Source organism: Bufo bufo, chromosome 4 (assembly GCF_905171765.1).
Source record: "Bufo bufo chromosome 4, aBufBuf1.1, whole genome shotgun sequence".
NCBI lineage: Eukaryota > Metazoa > Chordata > Amphibia > Anura > Bufonidae > Bufo > Bufo bufo.
Genome location: NC_053392.1, coordinates 421565226 through 421586270, shown reverse-complemented (window position 1 = coordinate 421586270; position 21045 = coordinate 421565226). Strand labels below are relative to the sequence as shown.

Below are 21045 nucleotides of genomic sequence, written 5' to 3'. Positions count from 1 at the left end.
CCCCCCCATAGCAGTGTCAAGCCATCCACAGATGCCCCCATAACAGTGCCATCCACAGATCCCCCCCCCATAACAGTGCCATCCACAGATCCCCCCCCATAACAGTGTCATGCCATCCACAGATGCCCCCATAACAGTGCCATCCACAGATCCCTATAACAGTGCGTCATTCACAGATCCCCCATAATAGTGTCATCAACAGACCACCATTAGTTCAAAACCCACTAAAAGAACACCTTTTGGTTCAAAACATTTTTTTTTCTTATTTTTCTCCTCAAAAACCTAGGTGCGTCTTATGGGCCGGTGCGTCTTATAGGGCGAAAAATACGGTACTTCCTGTTAACCTCTTCAGGACACATGACGTACCGATACGTCATGTTGTCCTGGTACTTAAGGACACATGACGTACCGGTATGTCATGCATGGTTCCAATCACCGCCGCCCGGCGGGCAGTGATCGGAACCTGGTGCCTGCTCAAATCATTGAGCAGGCACCTTGGCTAGATGCGCCGGGGGGTTCTGTGACCCCCGCAAGTCGGCGATCGCAGCAAACCGCGGGTCAATTCAGACCTGCGGTTTCGGAAGTTTCTGATCCCCGGATCAGAAACTTCAAATAAGCTTTATTTTAATGTTTAACTCCCCCCCCCCCCCACCCGGGGGGTGCGGGGAGCGCGGCAGGGAGGGCGGGCGGTGCTTGGGGGGGCCGGCAGGCATGCGATCATCCGCCCGCCCCCTCTCTCAGGATAGCCGAGCGGTGTGCAGAGTGTCAGCACATCGCTGACACTCTGCTCGAAACGCCTGACATCTGTGCTGGCACAGATGCCATGCGCTTAACCCCTTCCATGCCGCGGTCCGTAGGGACCGCTGTACGGAAAAGGTTAAGAGGGAGGGAGCTCCCTCTCCCATCGGGGGCTGCTGTGCATTTTCAGCCCCCCATGAGAGAGGGAGGGGGCCCCCCTCCCTCCCTATCACCCACTGCTCTGCTGTGGCAGCAAGTGATGGGTACCATGGCAACCGGACGCCTTCACAGGCGTCCGGCGGTCCATGGTACTGATCAGAGGCTGTCCATGATGCCGATTAGACTTCTGCTAAAAGGTAGAAGTCTAATCAGACTTTGTAAAATGAAAATACAGTACAGTACACTATATAGTGTACTGTACTGTATTATACAGACATCAAACCCACTGGATCTTCAAGAACCAAGTGGGTATGGGTAAAAAAATAGTAAAAAAAAGTGAAAATAAAATAAAAATAAACACATTTATCACTGATTAAAAATGAAAAAAATAAAATTCCCTACACATGTTTGATATCACCGCGTCCGTAACGACCTGATCTATAAAACGGTCATGTTACTTTACCCGAACGGTGAACGCCATAAAAATAAAAAATAAAAAACTATGATGAAATTGAAATTTTGCCCACCTTACTTCACAAAAAAGGTAATAAAAGTGATCAAAAAAGTCGTATGTATGCCAAAATAGTACCAATCAGTCACCTCATCCCGCAAAAAATGAGACCCTACCTAAGATAATCGCCCAAAAACTTAAAAAACTATGGATCTCAGAATATGGAGACACTAAAACATGATTTTTTGTTTAAAAAATGAAATAATTGTGTAAGGCCTCTTTCACACTTGCGTAACACCGCAAGTGAACTGAAAGCATTTGAAGACGGATCCGTCTTCAAAATGCGTTCAGTGTTACTATGGCACCCAGGACGCTATTAACCACCTCCGGACCGCTGTACGCTCAGACGCGTCCTGGAGGTGGTTGATTCATTCCGAGTGGACGCGCCGGCGATGGCCGAGATTTCCTGTGAATGGGAGGTAAGAAAGTGGATCTCCAGCCTGCCAGCGGCGATCGTTCGCTGGCAGGCTGGAGATGTGATTTTTTTAACCCCTAACAGGTATATTAGACGCTGTTTTGATAACAGCGTCTAATATACCTGCTACCTGGTCCTCTGGTGGTCCCCTTTGTTTGGATCGACCACCAGAGGACACAGGTAGCTCAGTAATATGTTGCACCAAGCACCACACTACACTACACCCCCCCCGTCACTTATTAACCCCTTATTCAACCTTAATCACCCCATATAGACTCCCTGATCACCCCCCTGTCATTGATTACCCCCCTGTCATTGATCACCCCCCTGTAAAGCTCCATTTAGACGTCCGCATGATTTTTACGGATCCACTGATAGATGGATCGGATCCGCAAAACGCATACGGACGCCTGAATGGAGCCTTACAGGGGCGTGATCAATGACTGTGGTGATCACCCCATATAGACTCCCTGATCACCCCCCTGTCATTGATCACCCCCCCTGTCATTGATCACCCCTCCTGTCATTGATCACACCCCTGTAAAGCTCCATTCAGACGTCCACATGATTTTTACGGATCCACTGATAGATGGATCGGATCCGCAAAACGCATACGGACGTCTGAATGGAGCCTTACAGGGGCGTGATCAATGACTGTGGTGATCACCCCATATAGACTCCCTGATCACCCCCCTGTCATTAATTACCCCCCCTGTCATTGATCACCCCCCCTGTCATTGATCACCCCCCCCTGACATTGATCACCCCCCCTGTCAGGCTGCATTCAGATGTCCGTATGATTTTTACGGATCCACGGATACATGGATCGGATCCGCAAAACACATACGGACATCTGAATGGAGCCTTATAAAGGGGTGATCAATGACAGGGGGGTGATCACCCCATATAGACTCCCTGATCACCCCCCTGTCATTGATCACCCCCCTGTCATTGATCACCCCCCTGTCATTGATCACCCCCCTGTCATTGATCACCCCTCTGTAGGGCTCCATTCAGACATTTTTTTGGCCCAAGTTAGCGGAAATTATATATATTTTTTCTTACACAGTCTCATATTCCACTAACTTGTGTCAAAAAATTAAATCTCGCATGAACTCACCATACCCCTCACGGAATCCAAATGCGTAAAAATTTTTAGACATTTATATTCCAGATTTCTTCTCACGCTTTAGGGCCCCTAGAATGCCAGGGCAGTATAAATACCCCACATGTGACCCCATTTCGGAAAGAAGACACCCCCAGGTATTCCGTGAGGGGCATATTGAGTCCATGAAAGATTGAAATTTTTGTCCCAAGTTAGCGGAAAGGGAGACTTTGTGAGAAAAAAATAAATAAAATCAATTTCCGCTAACTTGTGCCAAAAAAAAAAAATTTCTATGAACTCGCCATGCCCCTCATTGAATACCTTGGGGTGTCTTCTTTCCAAAATGGGGTCACATGTGGGGTATTTATACTGCCCTGGCATTCTAGGGGCCCTAAAGCGTGAGAAGAAGTCTGGGATCCAAATGTCTAAAAATGCCCTCATAAAAGGAATGTGGGCCCCTTTGCGCATCTAGGCTGCAAAAAAGTGTCACACATCTGGTATCTCCGTACTCAGGAGAAGTTGGGGAATGTGTTTTGGGGTGTCATTTTACATATACCCATGCTGGGTGAGAGAAATATCTTGGCAAAAGACAACTTTTCCCATTTTTTTATACAAAGTTGGCATTTGACCAAGATATTTATCTCACCCAGCATGGGTATATGTAAAATGACACCCCAAAACACATTCCCCAACTTCTCCTGAATACGGCGATACCACATGTGTGGCACTTTTTTGCAGCCTAGGTGGGGAAAGGGGCCCACATTCCAAAGAGCACCTTTCGGATTTCACAGGTCATTTACCTACTTACAACACATTAGGGCCCCTGGAAAATGCCAGGGCAGTATAACTACCCCACAAGTGACCCCATTTTGGAAAGAAGACACCCCAAGGTACTCCGTGAGGGGCATGGCAAGTTCCTAGAATTTTTTATTTTTTGTCACAAGATAAATATCTTGGTCAAATGCCAACTTTGTATAAAAAAATGGGAAAAGTTGTCTTTTGCCAAGATATTTCTCTCACCCAGCATGGGTATATGTAAAATGACACCCCAAAACACATTCCCCAACTTCTCCTGAATACGGAGATACCAGATGTGTGACACTTTTTTGCAGCCTAGGTGGGCAAAGGGGCCCATATTCCAAAGAGCACCTTTCGGATTTCACTGGTCATTTTTTACAGAATTTGATTTCAAACTCCTTACCACACATTTGGGCCCCTAGAATGCCAGGGCAGTATAACTACCCCACAAGTGACCCCATTTTGGAAAGAAGACACCCCAAGGTATTCGCTGATGGGCATAGTGAGTTCATGGAAGTTTTTATTTTTTGTCACAAGTTAGTGGAATATAAGACTTTGTAAGAAAAAAAAATCAAAAAAAAAAAATCATCATTTTCCGCTAACTTGTGACAAAAAATAAAAAGTTCTATGAACTCACTATGCCCATCAGCGAATACCTTAGGGTGTCTACTTTCAGAAATGGGGTCATTTGTGGGGTGTTTCTACTGTCTGGCCATTGTAGAACCTCAGGAAACATGACAGGTGCTCAGAAAGTCAGAGCTGCTTCAAAAAGCGGAAATTCACATTTTTGTACCATAGTTTGTAAACGCTATAACTTTTACCCAAACCATTTTTTTTTTACCCAAACATTTTTTTTTTATCAAAGACATGTAGAACAATAAATTTAGAGCAAAATTTATATATGGATCTCGTTTTTTTTTGCAAAATTTTACAACTGAAAGTGAAAAATGTCATTTTTTTGAAAAAAAATCGTTAAATTTCGATTAATAACAAAAAAAGTTAAAATGTCAGCAGCAATGAAATACCACCAAATGAAAGCTCTATTAGTGAGAAGAAAAGAAGGTAAAATTCATTTGGGTGGTAAGTTGCATGACCGAGCAATAAACGGTGAAAGTAGTGTAGGTCAGAAGTGTAAAAAGTGGCCTGGTCTTTCAGGGTGTTTAAGCACTGGGGGCTGAGGTGGTTAAAGTCCTGGTTGCCATAGTAGTAGTGGGGAGTGGGGGAGCAGTATACTTACCGTCCGTGCGGCTCCCGGGGCGCTCCAGAATGACGTCAGGGCGCCCCATGTGCATGGATGTCGTGATCCATGCGATCACTTCATCTATGCACGTGGGGCGCCCTGACGTCACTCTGAAGCGCCCCGGGAGCCGCACGGACGGTAAGTATACTGCTCCCCCGCTCCCCACTACACTTTACCATGGCAAACAGGACTTTAGTGTCCTGGCAGCCATGGTAACCATTCAGAAAAAGCTAAACGTCGGATTTTGCCGGATCCGGATTAATGCCTTTCAATGGGCATTAATTCCGGATCCAGCCTTGCAGCAAGTGTTCAGGATTTTTGACAAAAAACGTTCCGTTCCGGAACTGAAGACATCCTGATGCATCCTGAACGGATTTCTCTCCATTCAGAATGCATGGGGATAATCCTGATCAGGATTCTTCCGGCATAGAGCCCTGACGACAGAACTCTATGCCGGAACAGAACAACGCAAGTGTGAAAGAGCACTTAAACTTACATAAATAAAAAAAAAGTATACATATTAGGTATCGCCGCGTCCGTGACAACCTGCTCTATAAAAATATTACATGATCTAACCACTCAGGTGAATACCGTAAAAAAAACTAAAAAGAAAAACGCCATTTTTTGTCACCTTACATCACAAAAAGTGTAATAGCAAGCGATCAAAAAGTCATACGCACCACAAAATAGTGCCAATCAAACAGTCATCTCATCCCGCAAAAATCATATCCTACCCAAGATATTTGCTCAAAAACTGAAAAAACTATGGCTCTCCGACTAAGGAGACACTAAAACTTGATTTTTTTGTTTCAAAAATGAAATCATTGTGTAAAACTTACATAAATAAAAAAATAGTATACATATTAGGTATCGCCGCTTTCGTGACAACATGCTCTGTAAAAATATTACATGATCTAACCTGTCAGATGAATGTTGAAAATAACAAAAAATAAAAACTGTGCCAAAACAGCTATTTCTTGTTACCTTGCCTCACAAAAAGTGTAATATAGAGCAACCAAAAATCATATGTACCCTAAACTAGTACCAACAATACTGCCACCCTATCCCATAGTATCTAAAATGGGGTCACTTTTTTGGAGTTTCTACTCTAGGGGTGCATCAGGGGGGCTTCAAATGGGACATGGTGTCAAAAAAAGCGGTCCAGCAAAATCTGCCTTCCTAAACCGTATGGCATTCCTTTCCTTCTGCACCCTGCTGTGTGCCCGTACAGCAGTTTACGACCACATATGGGGTGTTTCTGCAAACTACAGAAACGGGGCAATAAATATAGCATTTTGTTTGGCTGTTAACCCTTGCTTTGTTACTGGAAAAAATGGATTAAAATGGAAAATTTGCCCAAAAATCTAAATTCTTAAATTTTATCACCATTTGCCATTAACTCTTATGGAACACCTAAAGGGTTAACAACGTTTGTAAAATCAGTTTTGAATACCTTGAGGGGTGTAGTTTCTAGAATAGGGTCATTTTTGGGTGGTTTCTATTATGTAAGCCTCACAAAGTGACTTCAGACTTGAACTGGTCCCTAAAAAGTGGGTTTTTGAAAATTTCTGAAAAATTTCAAGATTTGCTTCTAAACTTCTAAGCCTTGTAACATCCCCCAAACATAAAATATCATTCCCAAATTGATCCAAACATGAAGTAGACATATGGGGAATGTAAAGTAATAACTATTTTTGTAGGTATTACTATGTATTATAGAAGTAGAGAATTGAAACTTGGAAATTTGCAATTTTTTTAACAATTTTTGGTAAATTTGGTATTTTTTTTATAAATAAAATTTTTTTTTTTTTACTTCATTTTACCAGTGTCATGAAGTACAATATGTGACAAAAAAACTCTCTCGGAATGGCCTAGATAAGTCAAAGTGTTTTTAAAGTTATCACCACTTAAAGTGACACTGGTGAGATTTGCAAAAAATGGCCTGGTCCTTAAGGTGAAATAAGGCTGTGTCCCAAAGGGGTTAAGCAGAAGTGGTAGGTGCAAGAAGGTCCCATTTCGGTGGATCAATGTAATGAATTGTTGGCTCTAAAGGCACAATTGTTGGTTTGTAAAGCACAACACACGTCACAATTGCGGATAAATCCAAATAAAGAGAAGAGACTCCCACGGCGCAAAAACCAATCTTTGATGATGATATAAACTTTAATAAATAGAAGGTGGAACAACGCGTTTCAGGGCAGAAAACACCCCTTCATCAGGTGCAGACTGGTCACTATGAGCCGTCTGTACCTGATGAAGGGGTGTTTTCTGCCCCTAAACGCGTTGTACCACCTGCTATTTATTAAATCAAGTTTATATCGTCATCAAAGATTGGTTTTTGCACTGTGGGAGTTTCTTCTCTTTATTTGGATCCATTCTACATATGACATGGGAATGGGGGGTGAGGTACTTCCTGTTAAGCAGAAGTGGGAGGTGGATGTATGTCCCATTTTTCTGGATCAATGGAATGAATTGTTGGCTCTAACGCCACAATTGTCGGTTTGTGAAGCACAACACACGTCACAATTGCTAGTCATTTATCAAGTATATATATATAACACCGTTATTCCTATATCTTATAGTAGTTTGAGCTGACCCTTCCTGTCCACGATGTGGGTTGGGCCCTGCCTCCATTCTGCATATGACATGGGAATGTCCACGTTTATCTGGATTTTGGAAAGGGGTTCTGAATATTATTTGGGATACCTATCAGATACATTTGCATCTTGGTTTTACTACTAAAATTTGCATCTTGGTTATCGCAGGCTCATGTATTCAGGACCCTACCATAAATCTGATCATACAGCATCTATTATTTCAGGCACAGAAATTGATTGTGCGACATTGGATCCAGCTAAATCCGCCTACCACTTCTGAGTTTATTTGCAGAGTAAATAATTGACTTTGACTTGAGAGGGGAATATATTTAAAGATAAAATGTCTACCTAAATTTGAAGCCCTATGGCAGGGGTGGCCAACCTTACAGACACAAAGAGCCCAAAAAAATAAATAAATAAATAAAAATATGACTACCAGGAGCCACAAGCTTTACATTTACACACGAGTCACCGTATTTTTCGCCCTACAAGATGCACCTAGGTTTCAAAAAAAAAAAAAAGAGTAAAAAATATATTTTTATCTGATAAAGGTCTGATAAAAATATTTTTTTCTTATTTTTCAAATATATTTTTCATCAGACCTTAGATCAGACTCCTAAATCAGATCCCCAATCCTCTTCTGACTTAAAATAAGATCCAGAAACCTCATCAGACCTCCAAATAAGACCCCCAATGCTCGGATCAGACAACACAAATTAGACTTCCAGTGTCAGACCCTCAGTGCTCATATCTCCCCGCCATGCTCAGATCTCCCCCTTCTCAGACCTGACCAACTCATGCTCAAATCTGACCAACCCATGCTCAGACCTGACCAACCCATGCTCAGACCTGACCAACCCATGCTCAGACCTGACCAACCCATGCTCAGACCTGACCAACCCATGCTCAGACCTGACCAACCCATGCTCAGACCTGACCAACCCATGCTCAGACCTGACCAACCCATGCTCAGACCTGACCAACCCATGCTCAGACCTGACCAACCCATGCTCAGACCTGACCAACCCATGCTCAGACCTGACCAACCCATGCTCAGACCTGACCAACCCATGCTCAGACCTGACCAACCCATGCTCAGACCTGACCAACCCATGCTCAAACAAGACCCCCCATGCTAAAATCTCTCCCCTCCATGCTAAAATCTCTCCCCTCCATGCTAAAATCTCTCCCCTCCATGCTAAAATCTCTCCCCTCCATGCTAAAATCTCTCCCCTCCATGCTAAAATCTCTCCCCTCCATGCTAAAATCTCTCCCCTCCATGCTAAAATCTCTCCCCTCCATGCTAAAATCTCTCCCCTCCATGCTAAAATCTCTCCCCGCCCCATTGCTCAGATTAGATCCCCATTGCTCAGATCAGGACCCCTCATTGCTCAGATCAGGCCCCCTCATTGCCCCTATAGCAGTGGGTGAAGAGTGAGCCGCCTGACTGCTTCCTGGCTCCACAACTAGAGCCGCACTTGAAGAAGCAAAGAGCCGCATGCAGAAGAGGAGAGATGCAGATCATCCTCCCTTCCTGTATAATTGTACATGACCCCAGTGGGAGGGTAACATGGACTTCTGTGCATGTTATCAATCCTCACTATCAGAGAGCATACTTCCTTCTCCGATTGTTCCACATAGGGGGGCTCTTTTTTGTTCCACATAAGGAGTGTGAGAATGAGAGTATACTCATCTAATCAGCCCTCTGTGCCTAATTAGACAATTCATTGATGCCAGGACCCAGATGTTTACCAGCATATGGTTCACAGCCTCAAATAAGTCACACCAAACATTTTAACCACAAACACCAATAAAGTTTATATTTATATACATTGTCCCTATCCTGTCCATACCCGATCCTTAGAGCAAATTATGCAGATTTGAGTCTCTAGTAATATTCAATGCAAGCTACTGTAATAGGTAAAGATTACTACTAGAAAAGAATATCTAATATATTTCTGACAGATGGAAGACATTTCTGTCAGTCATAAAATACATTTTCACTCACTGACTATTGCCATAAAAGACCTCTTTCAGTCAGTTTTACAACAAAAATACAGTATGGCCACTCTTCAGCCAGGTGTAATATGGGTGACATTTTTGTGCCCCTTATTATGGATGCAACACCCAAACCTCCCATAGCTCATCAGAACCACAGTTATGGCACTCTGACTCATTTTCTGATGAACTGCAAGAGGTTCAGGTGTTGTGCCCATAATATAGGAGCAAAAAAAGCACCTATATTACATCCTATATAATTACCAATATTTGCATGCAAAATTGGTAAGAAGTGCATTTCCACAATTTTTGCATTTCTGCAATGTGTTTGTGAGATGATTATATGGTACTTATTAATATAGACTTTGTTGAAATTCTGCACAATTTTCTATTTTATCAGGTATACTCCCTTGTTTACAAAGTCCACACAGAGGTCGTCTCTATAAGATTGCCGCTGATGGAGGGTCATGTGACCAGGCAAAGCATCTACTTATGAATCCTCCTCCATTCAAATACACAGCACCTTCCATCTGCACTTGTTTTTTTGGGAGTTTAGTGCAGGTGCAGTGTGGAGCCTTTACTACACAGCTCCATCCAGTCAGTGCATTAGATGGAGCTGGTTACTATAGCGCTGCTCCTACTGAAGTGAACAGGAGCAGCGATGCAGTTACAGTTATGAAGCTATGTGCGTGTAAATTTATGCCTAGTTGTATGTATGAATTGTGCACTTTTATTTTTTTGCACTGTTGTGTATATAACGGTTATGTTTAGGTCACACTTTTACCTACTATCATCAACTTCTTTGCAATAAAAAGAAAAAATATTCAACTTAACTTAAAAATTGCATGAAGGTGTCTGTGGATAAAGTGCCAATGTCATTTTGAAAACTTGCGGGTTTGTCTACTTTCAGAAAATATATGGCTATAGAAGTTGTCAGAATGATTATTTTTTGTAATTTAGGTCTTGTTTGTACATGGCGAAACCAAGGTTGACAACTGTCCAGAAATTCCTGGACAGTACCTAAAAATAGGGGACTCTTTTCCAGTGAACATGAAAAAAATTAGATGTGTCCATAATTTTTTTTTTTTTTGAGGCTGGTGGTGTTTGAGCAGGTCACATTGATTGTAATTCTCAGCATTATAGAGCTTACAGTAATTATAGAGCTTAAAGTAAGTGCTGTTAATGTGCACATTATTAGCATATGACCTATAGACATGTATTACTTGTAAAATACTGTCAAAATTGTCCTGTCATCAAGAGGCGCAACATGTAAAAAAAATAAAAAATAAAATAAAATAAAAAATGTATAATTCACTTGAATCGGTCCGCAATCTGGAGCTGTGGTGCGGAATGGAGTGCTTCCGTGGCGTTTCTGTCCGTGCCTCCACACCGCAAAAAAATTTCTATTTTTTTTTGCACTGCGGACGGATCACAGACTTATTCAAGTTGAATGGGACTCGATCCCTCCCGGCCGCCACACGAACGTTGCCCGTGCACTGGAGACCGCAAATTGCAACGGCTGTGTGCATGAGGCCTCATTCTCATAATAGTGGAGGGAGCTGAACAAAAGATGGATTTGCATGGATTTTGTTTGGTATTGCTCAAGTTTTGAGAATCTGGTCCACCCCAAACCAGATTTTGAATTTGGGTGTAGAAAGTTCATTAACACCACTGAAAACGTGCGCATTCTGACAAGCATGTAACCTACCCTACAGAATTCACCAACTAGTATTTACACATATCCACCACGTCTAGACAGGTCTAGAACTTGGCTTGTAACTTCACAGCAGTCAGAGGCAGCTCTGCCTATTTAACCATGTACGCGGGTGCACTAAACTCCATCTCAATAATTAACCCAACATGGCATGCATCCTTTTCATGTGCAAGTTTTCCAAATATGTCTGATACACTGTATTAACCCTTAAACAAGCTGTACCGATATCTCAGTTGGACATGATCAAGAGAGGATCTCATAAAATTTGGCAACACTTTTAGATGGCTGGAAACGAGTATAGCTGCAGAGAACATGTGTGGCCAGAAAAAAAAAAAAGTGAGGAGAGAAAATAAACCAACCTTACTGAAGCATGCATACATTTTCTACTTACCAGGTAATTTCTTTTTTATTGGCTTTTGATCTGGTTTTTCAGGGCACATAATAGTTAAAGCTATAAAAAAGGAAGAAACAAAATTAATAACTTACACACCTAAATCAGGCCATACATTTTATATGTTGGCCGACAATTATCTCTCCTGCCCCACCCCATATATGTGCATCCCTAGCAAATGTGTTCTGAGTGGGAGGTATGCTTCTGTTAAAGGGGCTGTCCACAATGCCAAACCTGTGAAGGGAACAATTCACCACTGAGGTCAGTTTTTGGCTGCAGTGGTACGGACGACCCCGTCCATTATGGAAGTTTACATGTGAGAACCGCAGTTCAGTAAAAAGACCACTGGAGAGACCCTAGTGGCGGAGGGGAAGCAAGTATGCTTACTTAGTATGTCTAGAGAAGGAGTGGAATTTAATCGATTGTGAACAACCCTTTTAAACACCTCTGACCACAGGTTTATCTCCAAGAGAACAAAAGGACTGGGCATATACTACTTTATAAACAATGGGGTAACTAGAAATGACTGGTCCCCCCCACAGCACATTTCTGAACAGGGCCGGTGCCTCTACATAACTTAGGTGCATCCAGCGTCTAAAACGCTGGTCTTAACAAATGACCCCCTAAGTTCCTACACAGCCCTGCCACAGGCAGGCCCTCCATGGGAACTAGTGTGCGGCAGCCCTGTACCAATCCTGAGTATAGAGGCTGCTGCACACTCCATCCAGCTCCCCCGATCCTTACCGGAGGGAGCTGGAGCACGGCCGGGAGCCCACTCACCCTGTCTTCAACTTCCCAGATGCCATGGTTACATTAGACCACAGCATCTGAGGGGTTAAATGTATGCGATCAAAGTTATCGTTTATCATATACATTAGTCCCGGGTCCCTGCTGTTTTTTTTAAATGCCCAACTGCCGACGTAAATTTACGCCGGGCGGTTGGGAAGGGGTTAACTCCATTATATACTGTGGCATTTTAGGTGTTTGGATACAAAGAGGGAGCTTGTCCATGGGCACCTTGTGATGCGTTTCCTCCCAATGACATGCAATAAAGCTTCTGGGTCATTTGCTGCTTGGGGAGACCTCACCGCTGCAGTGCACATGACCCCATCCATCCAGAAGTTTACAGGATGGGCACTGGAAAACCTCTGAATGGAGCCAGAAATGAAAAGACGCGAGTTATGATTTTTTGTCAACAGGTAGAGTAGGCAAAAAAATTGCACAACTCCTTTAAGAAGTTAATGACTACTCATCCATCCATTTGTATAAAAATTCCACTCATGTATTACATGACACTGGTTTCTATTGATTTGCATTGGCCAGCATTTGATGAAACTGCAGACAGAAAGCCGCAGAAATTTTATAATTGTCACTATTTAGTACAGGTAAATTACTAGCATGAACCATTATATAGAGAACAGCAACACAAATAATTGAGAAAAAAAAAAAAGATTAAAACAATAACACAATATATGAGGTCATGTCACAAATTGTCTTATAAACTTACTAAGCAGTTGATTTTTCAAGGCAAACGGCTCTGGTTGCTTGATTTCTGCATCATCTGGTGCCCCATATTCTATAAAAACAAATGTCCAGAAGATTTTTTCAGATCTGGTAAGATGGTCAGAATTGCCCCTATCATTATTTTTTTTTATTTTTTTAGCTACATACCATTCATTTATTGATTAGATTTTATTAATTTTGGGGTGGGGCAAATGCAAACAAAACAGCAATTGTGCCTTCCTTTTCTTTGCATCACTTTTCCCTGCTGTTTACTGTGCAATAAAAACCTCAAGTCACATTCTACGGGCCATTAAGAATACGGTTATATCAAATAAAAATAGTGTTTTTTTTTAACCTTTTTTATTGCTATGGCACAATAAATCCTGCAGTTAGATCTGTCTCAAGACCTTTTCTAGAAAACTCTGTTTGGCCATACCCTTAGGAAGCACCAACAAAAGAAAATGAATTGCTGTGCCTAAACAGGCAAAACAAACATATAAATATATGAGGGAACTAATCTAACTACTTTATTACATTGATTTTAATGAGAGGAGAAGTTAGACAGTAAAGCATCTTTCTCATAACGAACCCATCAAGCTCTCCTGGTAGTTTTAGTATTCCCTATAAAATAACAATTGTTGAGCTTCTCTTCTTAGAACTCTGCACTGTGATCTCCCTCTTACTTCTCCTGAAAATGTATGAATTAGGCTACTTTCACACCAGCGTTTTTGCTGGATCCGTCATGGATCAGCAAAAACGCTTCCGTTCTGATAATACTGCCGTCTGCATCCGTTATGAACGGATGCAGTTGTATTATCTTTAACATAGCCAAAACGGATCTGTCATGAACACCACTGAAAGTCAATGGGGGACAGATCCATTTTTTATTGTGTCAGAGAAAACGAACAGCCACCATTGACTTACATTGTGTGTCAGGACGGATCAGTCTTGCTCCGCACCACATCGCGGACAGAAAAATGCTTGGGGACGCAACCAAATGGAACGGAATGCATTCTGGTGAATTCTGTTTCGTTCAGTTCAGTTCAGTTCAGTTTTGTTCCCATTGACAATGAATGGGGACAAAACGGAAGCGTTTTCCCCCCGCTATTAAGATCCCATGACAGATCTCAATAGCGGAAAGGGAAAGCGCTTTCCCTTTCCGTTTGTGAGATCCATTAAGGGCTCTCAAAAGCAGTCCAAAGCTCATCAGTTTTGCCCTAATGCATTCTGAATGGAAAAGGATTGTGGCGAAACCAACCTCGCCACTAGGTTTAGGAGGGGCCTGGCTACCAGCCTCTTGCCTCAGGATTATGGCCCATACTAACTTTAAAAGAGAAGACAGACCGGCCGCACAGCTTAAATCGGTCTTTGGAATTGTATTTTATGTTATGTGAGGGTACCCAGATAATCTGAGTGCCATTCACCTAATAATATGCACTCAGACTTGAGCTATCTGGGGATATGTTAAATGTCTGTGTTTACTGTAAGGGTTGTGACATTGCATGTTTAAATGGCGATTTCTGTCCTGTTGTCCCCACATGTGTATTGGCGATTTCCCTTTGTCTTGAGAGATAATTGAATTACTCCTCGGGTGTCTCCAGGGCAGAGAGGAGGAAACCATGATGCATTGTGGGGATGTATTGTGTCTGTGTATCCTGAATTGCTGCATATCTGTCCTGTGTCACAGTCTTCCTTCTGGTCCCCTAGGGGCGTGTCCACCAGATAGGGACCTGCATAAATACGGGCGGGTAGCCCTCAATAAAGAGTGCCTGTTTTATCCTTCATCATGTTTGGGTAACTGATCGACGCTGGGGATTGCTATACGCTGAAGATTTGCTATACTCCCCTGGCTATAACTACTAGCTCTTGTAAGAGCTGTTCCTGCTCTCTGGTTTTAGGAGAGGTTCACCCACTGGAGCCTGGAGCCTTGTCGTAGGTCCAGGGTGGGTAGGAGACGGTGAGACCTCAACCAAGCTTCGGCGGGTCGTGGGGTCTGCAGCGCTTACGGTGTCAAGTTGAGTGCTTGGAGACCACGGGAAGCACTAGGAGTATCTATCAACGGAGGTACCCGGTCGGGGTGCTAGGAGATCCGTTACAAGGATCCTCTCAGAATGCATTAGTTTGCCTCCATTCAGTCTCCATTCCGCTCTGGAGGCGGACACCAAAACGCTGCCTGCAGAGTTTTGCTGTCCACCTGACGAAGCGGAGCAAAACGGATCCGTCCTGGCACACAATGTAAGTCAATGGGGACGGATCCGTTTTTTCTGACACAATCTGGCACAATAGAAAACTGATCCGTCACTCACTGACTTTCAATGGTGTTGAAGACTGATCCGACATGACTATAGAAGACATAATACAACCGGATCCGTTCATGACGGATGCATGTGGTTGTATTATTGTAACTGAAGCGTTTTTGCAGATCCATGACGGAACCGCAAAAAATGCTAGTGTAAAAGTAGCCAAAGGCTGGTTTTACACGAGTGAGTTCAATGTGATGAACTCACAGCGTGTCTCCAAGAGCTCCCGTCCTAACCAATGTAGCGCTGACAGGATCGATTAGCATTATATTGATATATGATGCTAGGTAACCCTTAGGCCTCTTTCACACATGCTTAGTAAAATAGTGATGGAGGGGTTAAAAAAATAAAAATAAAAATTAAACTCACCTTAATCCACTTGTTCTCGCAGCCTGTCTTCTCTTCTTTCTTTTTCTTTGAGGAAAAGGACATTTGGTCAAGTCACTGCGCTCATCACACAATCCATCACCATGGTGATAGACCATGTGATGAGCGCAGTGACGTCACCAAAGATCCTTTTCCTCAAAGAAAAAGAAAGAGAAGCCAGGCTGCGCGAACAAGTGGATTAAGGTGAGTTTAAATATGTATATATTTTTTTTAACCCCTCCATCACTATTTTACTAAGCATTCTGTATAAAGAATGCTATTATTTTCCCTGATAACCATGTTATAAGGGAAAATAATAAAGACCGGGTCCCCATCCTGATCGTCTCCTAGCAACCATGCGTGAAAATCGCACCGCATCCGCACATTCACTTCTATGGGGCCTGCGTTGCGTGAAAAACGCACAATATAGAGCATGCTGCGATTTTCACGCAACGCACAAGTGATGCGTGAAAATCACCGCTCATGTGCACGCCCCCTTAGAAATGAATGGGTCCAGATTCAGTGCGGGTGCAATGCGTGCACCTCACGCATTGCACCCGTGCGGAAAACTCGCCCGTGTGAAAGAGGCCTTAGAGTTCTGGAATGCATTGAATAACACTGATAGCATTATGCCTGTATTATACAATACATTTCAGAACTCTAAGGGTTACATAGCATCATAAATAAATATAATGCTATGCGATCCCATAAGTGCTATGTAGGTCAGGATGGGAGCTCTTGCAAACACATGCTGCTAGCTCAATGCATTGAACTCGCTCATGTGAAACCGAAATGAACAACTTGGTATTGGCATTAACTATTTCAGTGGGATGTGCAACTACGCATTCTGAAACGGTTGACTCAGTGGTGACAACATGGACTTATGACACCATATTGGATGTGGCAAATGTGAGGGAGATTGACAAACTAGTGTCACTATTTATTTACCCATTGCCAGGAGGAATAATCTAGAAATGTAACAATCAACTATGACCAGCAAAATTCTGGAGCATTCTAAAGGGTGAAATTTTGATCTAGGTCTAAACGTCTACGGATACTTTCATAATAGCGTTTCTATTTTCCGGTAGTGAGATCAGTCATAGGGTCTCAATACCGGAAATAAACGCTTCCGTTTTATCCCTATTCATTGCCAATGGAGACAAATCATAATTGAACAGAACGGAATGCTCCACAATGCATCCCGTTCACATACCAAAGAGCAAACCGCAGCATGCTGCGGTTTGCTTTCCGTCCTGGGATGCGGAGCAAAACGGATCCATCATGACCCACAATGCAAATCAATGGGGACGGATCCGTTTTCTCTGACACAAAAAAAAAAAAAACTGACCCGTCCCCCATTGACTTTCAATGGAGTTCATGACAGATCCGTCTTGGGTATGTTAAAGATAATACAACCGGATCCGTTCATAACGGATGCAAATGGTTGTATTATCAGTAACGGAAGCGTTTTTGCTGAACCCTGCCGGATCCAGCAAAAACGCTAGTGTGAAAGTAGCCTACAACATTAACTGGGGGTAATTCATTTCCTTTATTTACAAATACTTTATTTAAAAATACAACAAAAAGATTTCTTACTTTCTATAAGTTCACTGTATCGAGGATGTTCTGTCAGAAACTCCATGGTTGGGTTATTAAGGTCAGCGTTCCGATTTCCACCTGATTTTAGCCATTCAGTCCCAAACATTTTTCTGTAGTCAAGTTCAGCTCCCTTTCTTTCTTGTGGAAGAATCTGTTACATAGCACAAGAATATTGTACAGAACACATTACAATAGTACTCTAGGATTATGTTCATTAAAGGGATTGCGCAGCGATTTATATTGATGACCTATCCTCGGATCGGGGGTCCAACACCCCGCCTATCAGCTGTTTGACAAGGAGGAGGTGCTCCATGAGAGCGCTGCTTCCTGGTCTTTACACTACAAATCATCTACTGTGGAGTGGTGTAGTAGTGTAATTACAAGTACTTGCTCCATTCAAGTGAATGTAGTGACTACTCGTCATTACACTGCACTTCCGAGATAAAGCGCAGTGTAATGAACAGGAAGTAGCGCTCGCATGGAGCACCACCTCCTCTTCAAACAGCTAATCGATGGGGGCGCCAGGTGTCAGAAGCCCACTGATCTGATATTGATGACCTATCCCGACAATAGGACAGCAATATAAATCGCTGCACAACCCCTTTAAGATTATTGAAGAGAGCACAGGATATTTAGAATTTTAAAGAGAGTCTGTCACCTCATTTTCACCAATATAACAGCATAGCCCCAAATAAGATTGCAAACTCATTCCAGACATACCTGTGTGTACTTTGAGTCTTTAGTCCATGTCCAGGAAAAGCACATTTATTCTGCTCAAAAGGCTTCCTTGGGATGTTAGAGGAGGAGCCAAAAGGTGGGAAAGGTGGCGGGCTTGTACAGTTTAAACAGCAAAGCCCGTCCAGCCTGGGCACTTGGAACAGCAAAGCCCGTCCAGCCTGGGCACTTGGAACAGCAAAGCCCGTCCAGCCTGGGCACTTGGAACAGCAAAGCCCATCCAGCCTGGGCACTTGGAACAGCAAAGCCCGTCCAGCCTGGGCACTTGGAACAGCAAAGCCCGTCCAGCCTGGGCACTTGGAACAGCAAAGCCCGTCCAGCCTGGGCACTTGGAACAGCAAAGCCCGTCCAGCCTGGGCACTTGGAACAGCAAAACCCGTCCAGCCTGGGCACTTGGAACAGCAAAGCCCGTCCAGCCTGGGCACACAGCAACGCCCGTCCCGCATGGGCACTTGGAACAGTAACGCTCGCCCACAGGTATGTCTGAAATGACGTGACAGACTCCCTTTAATGTATTGTGTGTTACAGATCTGTTCTCAAGCTCTGACATTAGGGAAGTGCTGCTTACTATAAATATATGAGAGTGCAGGTCTATTGTATTTTTTTCTATCAAAATGTATGACATGTCAGTAGGCTTTAGTCCAGTCCATACATTTAATGGTTGCTATCAAAATGACTGTGACAGAGCTGCACTCATTTATAAAAAGTAGCATTGAGAATAGATTTGTGACACTCTGTAAGGATAATGAGGCCCCAGGAAAAATCAACACCTACCTCAGTCCTGTTTAAATTTTTTAGCCTTGCTATCTTTGCAATTACAAGCTGTCGGATAGTTTCCGGGTTCTTGTCAGAATCCATTAGTGGGTTATTCTGGCAATTTAAAGACTGTAAATTGCGGAGTTTGTTCAACTCATTAATAAAAGACCACTGTAAAAGAAATTACAGGACATACAGTACCACGTTATTAATCTTTCTTTACATTTTGTAGAATAGTTATTAATAATAATAATAATAATAATAATAATAATAATAATACACAAATACATTTCTGGAATGCCAGTTACTTAATGTCAACAGGAAGACATGTATAAATGTACATGGAAACGGTTTAAAGTCTATCACTAGAATAAAAATGTCTCTTTGCTGCATCCTTCTTTCCCCTCCAAGTTGTTCTGAATGGCAGAGAATGTGGGAGGGATTCAGTGGATGTACGCATGATGTTACTAGAGAGGCTGTTTACTAACTACAACTGCCATGCCTTGCATATGCCTCTACTTCATTGGCCTTGCCCCAGTTGCAGCTTCCCTGCACAATCTCCCCCCCCCCCACTGTGTACATTAGCACAGAGAGAATAGTGCCTGCACAAACAGCAAAGGCAAGCTGTCACTGTGACCACTGAATCCATCTGTACGTGTCCACCTGCGAATGCATCACTGCCAGGATGTGCTCAAAGGTGTACAACGCAAACAGCACAGACACTATCTATCTAATGGAAGTAAAAGGCAGCACTCCAGTTAAAGGGGATCACCCCTCTGACCCCTGTGATATGAGCATCGGAGCATTTTACAGACTAGGGCAGCGCTAAAGCCTGCCCATCAGAGCCGGAGACGTCACTGGGAACACTGCTAGGCAGAAGCCTCTGCCTAGCTTACCCATGGAGAGCCCGCTACGTCCCTGGAACTCTATAAAATGCCTTTTCCCTATGCGATTCAGCGCATGGCAAAGGAGAGCATCGGAGCATGAAACGCCCCTTTAAACCCATGGTTCTGCAACGTTTCAGCTGATCTCAATGGAAACTTTAGCAAAAGACAGAATTAATAGATATGTTAATGATACGCAAATGATGAAAAAATGGAAATGAAATATTCAAAACATCTCAATTTTTTTCTGTATAAATGATGTGCACTATGCAGAGAAATACGAGATTTACACGCCTTGGCATGCCATCAACGATGGTTGTCTGAGGAATGTTCTGCCATGCTGTATGCACACAAATCATCATGATCTGTTGCTGGTAGCACCCTTTACAATTGTGACTAATAACATCCCAGATGTGCTCAATAGGAGGTAAGTCCGGAGACCCTGCAGGCCGTGGAAGTAAGTTTAGGCCATGTAGGCTGCTCACAGTAGCACGAGCAACAGGTGGCCTGAAGTTGTCCAGTTGAAAAAACGACTCTAGGGATACTTTGGAAAGATGACCATACAAATAGTTCCATGACCAAATCAATGTAACACTAAGCTGTTAGTGCACCTGAAACGAAAACGAAAGTGGTCCAGTTACTATATACAGTGGGGATAAAAAGTATTCAGTCAGCCACCAATTGTGCAAGTTCTCCCACTTAAAAAGATGAGAGAGGCATGTCATTTTCATCATAGGTACACTTCAACTATGAGAGACAGAATGGGGGGAAAGAATACAGGAAATCACATTGTAGGATTTATAATGAATTAATTGGCAAATTCCTCGGTAAAAGGAGATTTTTTGTGAAACTCACCTGTAAAATCTTTTTCTCGTCATTTCCATTGGGGGACACAGACCATGGGTATAGCTTAGAGGTATTACTAGGAGGGACACTATGCAAAAACAAAAGAGAGCTCCTCCTCGGGCTATACCCCCAGGCTCCACCAGGTGGAAGTCAGGCGTTGCAAAAGCAGTAGGAGAAGGAGAAAAGCCAAAACAATGGAAGCCATCGGACCAAAAACCATGAGGCTCAACCACCAACAGAACTGAACTGAACCCCTCTTGCAACAGGCAGAATGGGTGGGAGCTGTGTCCCCCAATGGAAAAGACGAGAAAAAGATTTTACAGGTGAGTTTTGAAGGGTTAAATAAAGCAAGCCATATGCTATGTAGTGAGGAGTTTTATAAAGAAATGC

At 43.0% G+C, this 21045-nt stretch overlaps 1 protein-coding gene across 1 annotated transcript in view; it reads right to left on the bottom strand.

Annotated features, from left to right (window-relative positions):
* Positions 1 to 21045, bottom strand: part of TBCE (tubulin folding cofactor E) — a 217405-nt gene that overhangs the window by 22004 nt on the left and 174356 nt on the right. Inside the window, exons 12-15 of the mRNA XM_040429306.1 lie at positions 18944 to 19096; positions 17432 to 17585; positions 13174 to 13242; positions 11667 to 11726 (exon numbers count right to left, since the gene is read on the bottom strand). Coding sequence (XP_040285240.1) covers positions 11667 to 11726; positions 13174 to 13242; positions 17432 to 17585; positions 18944 to 19096 — 436 coding nt within the window. The remainder of the gene's footprint in view (positions 1 to 11666; positions 11727 to 13173; positions 13243 to 17431; positions 17586 to 18943; positions 19097 to 21045) is intronic.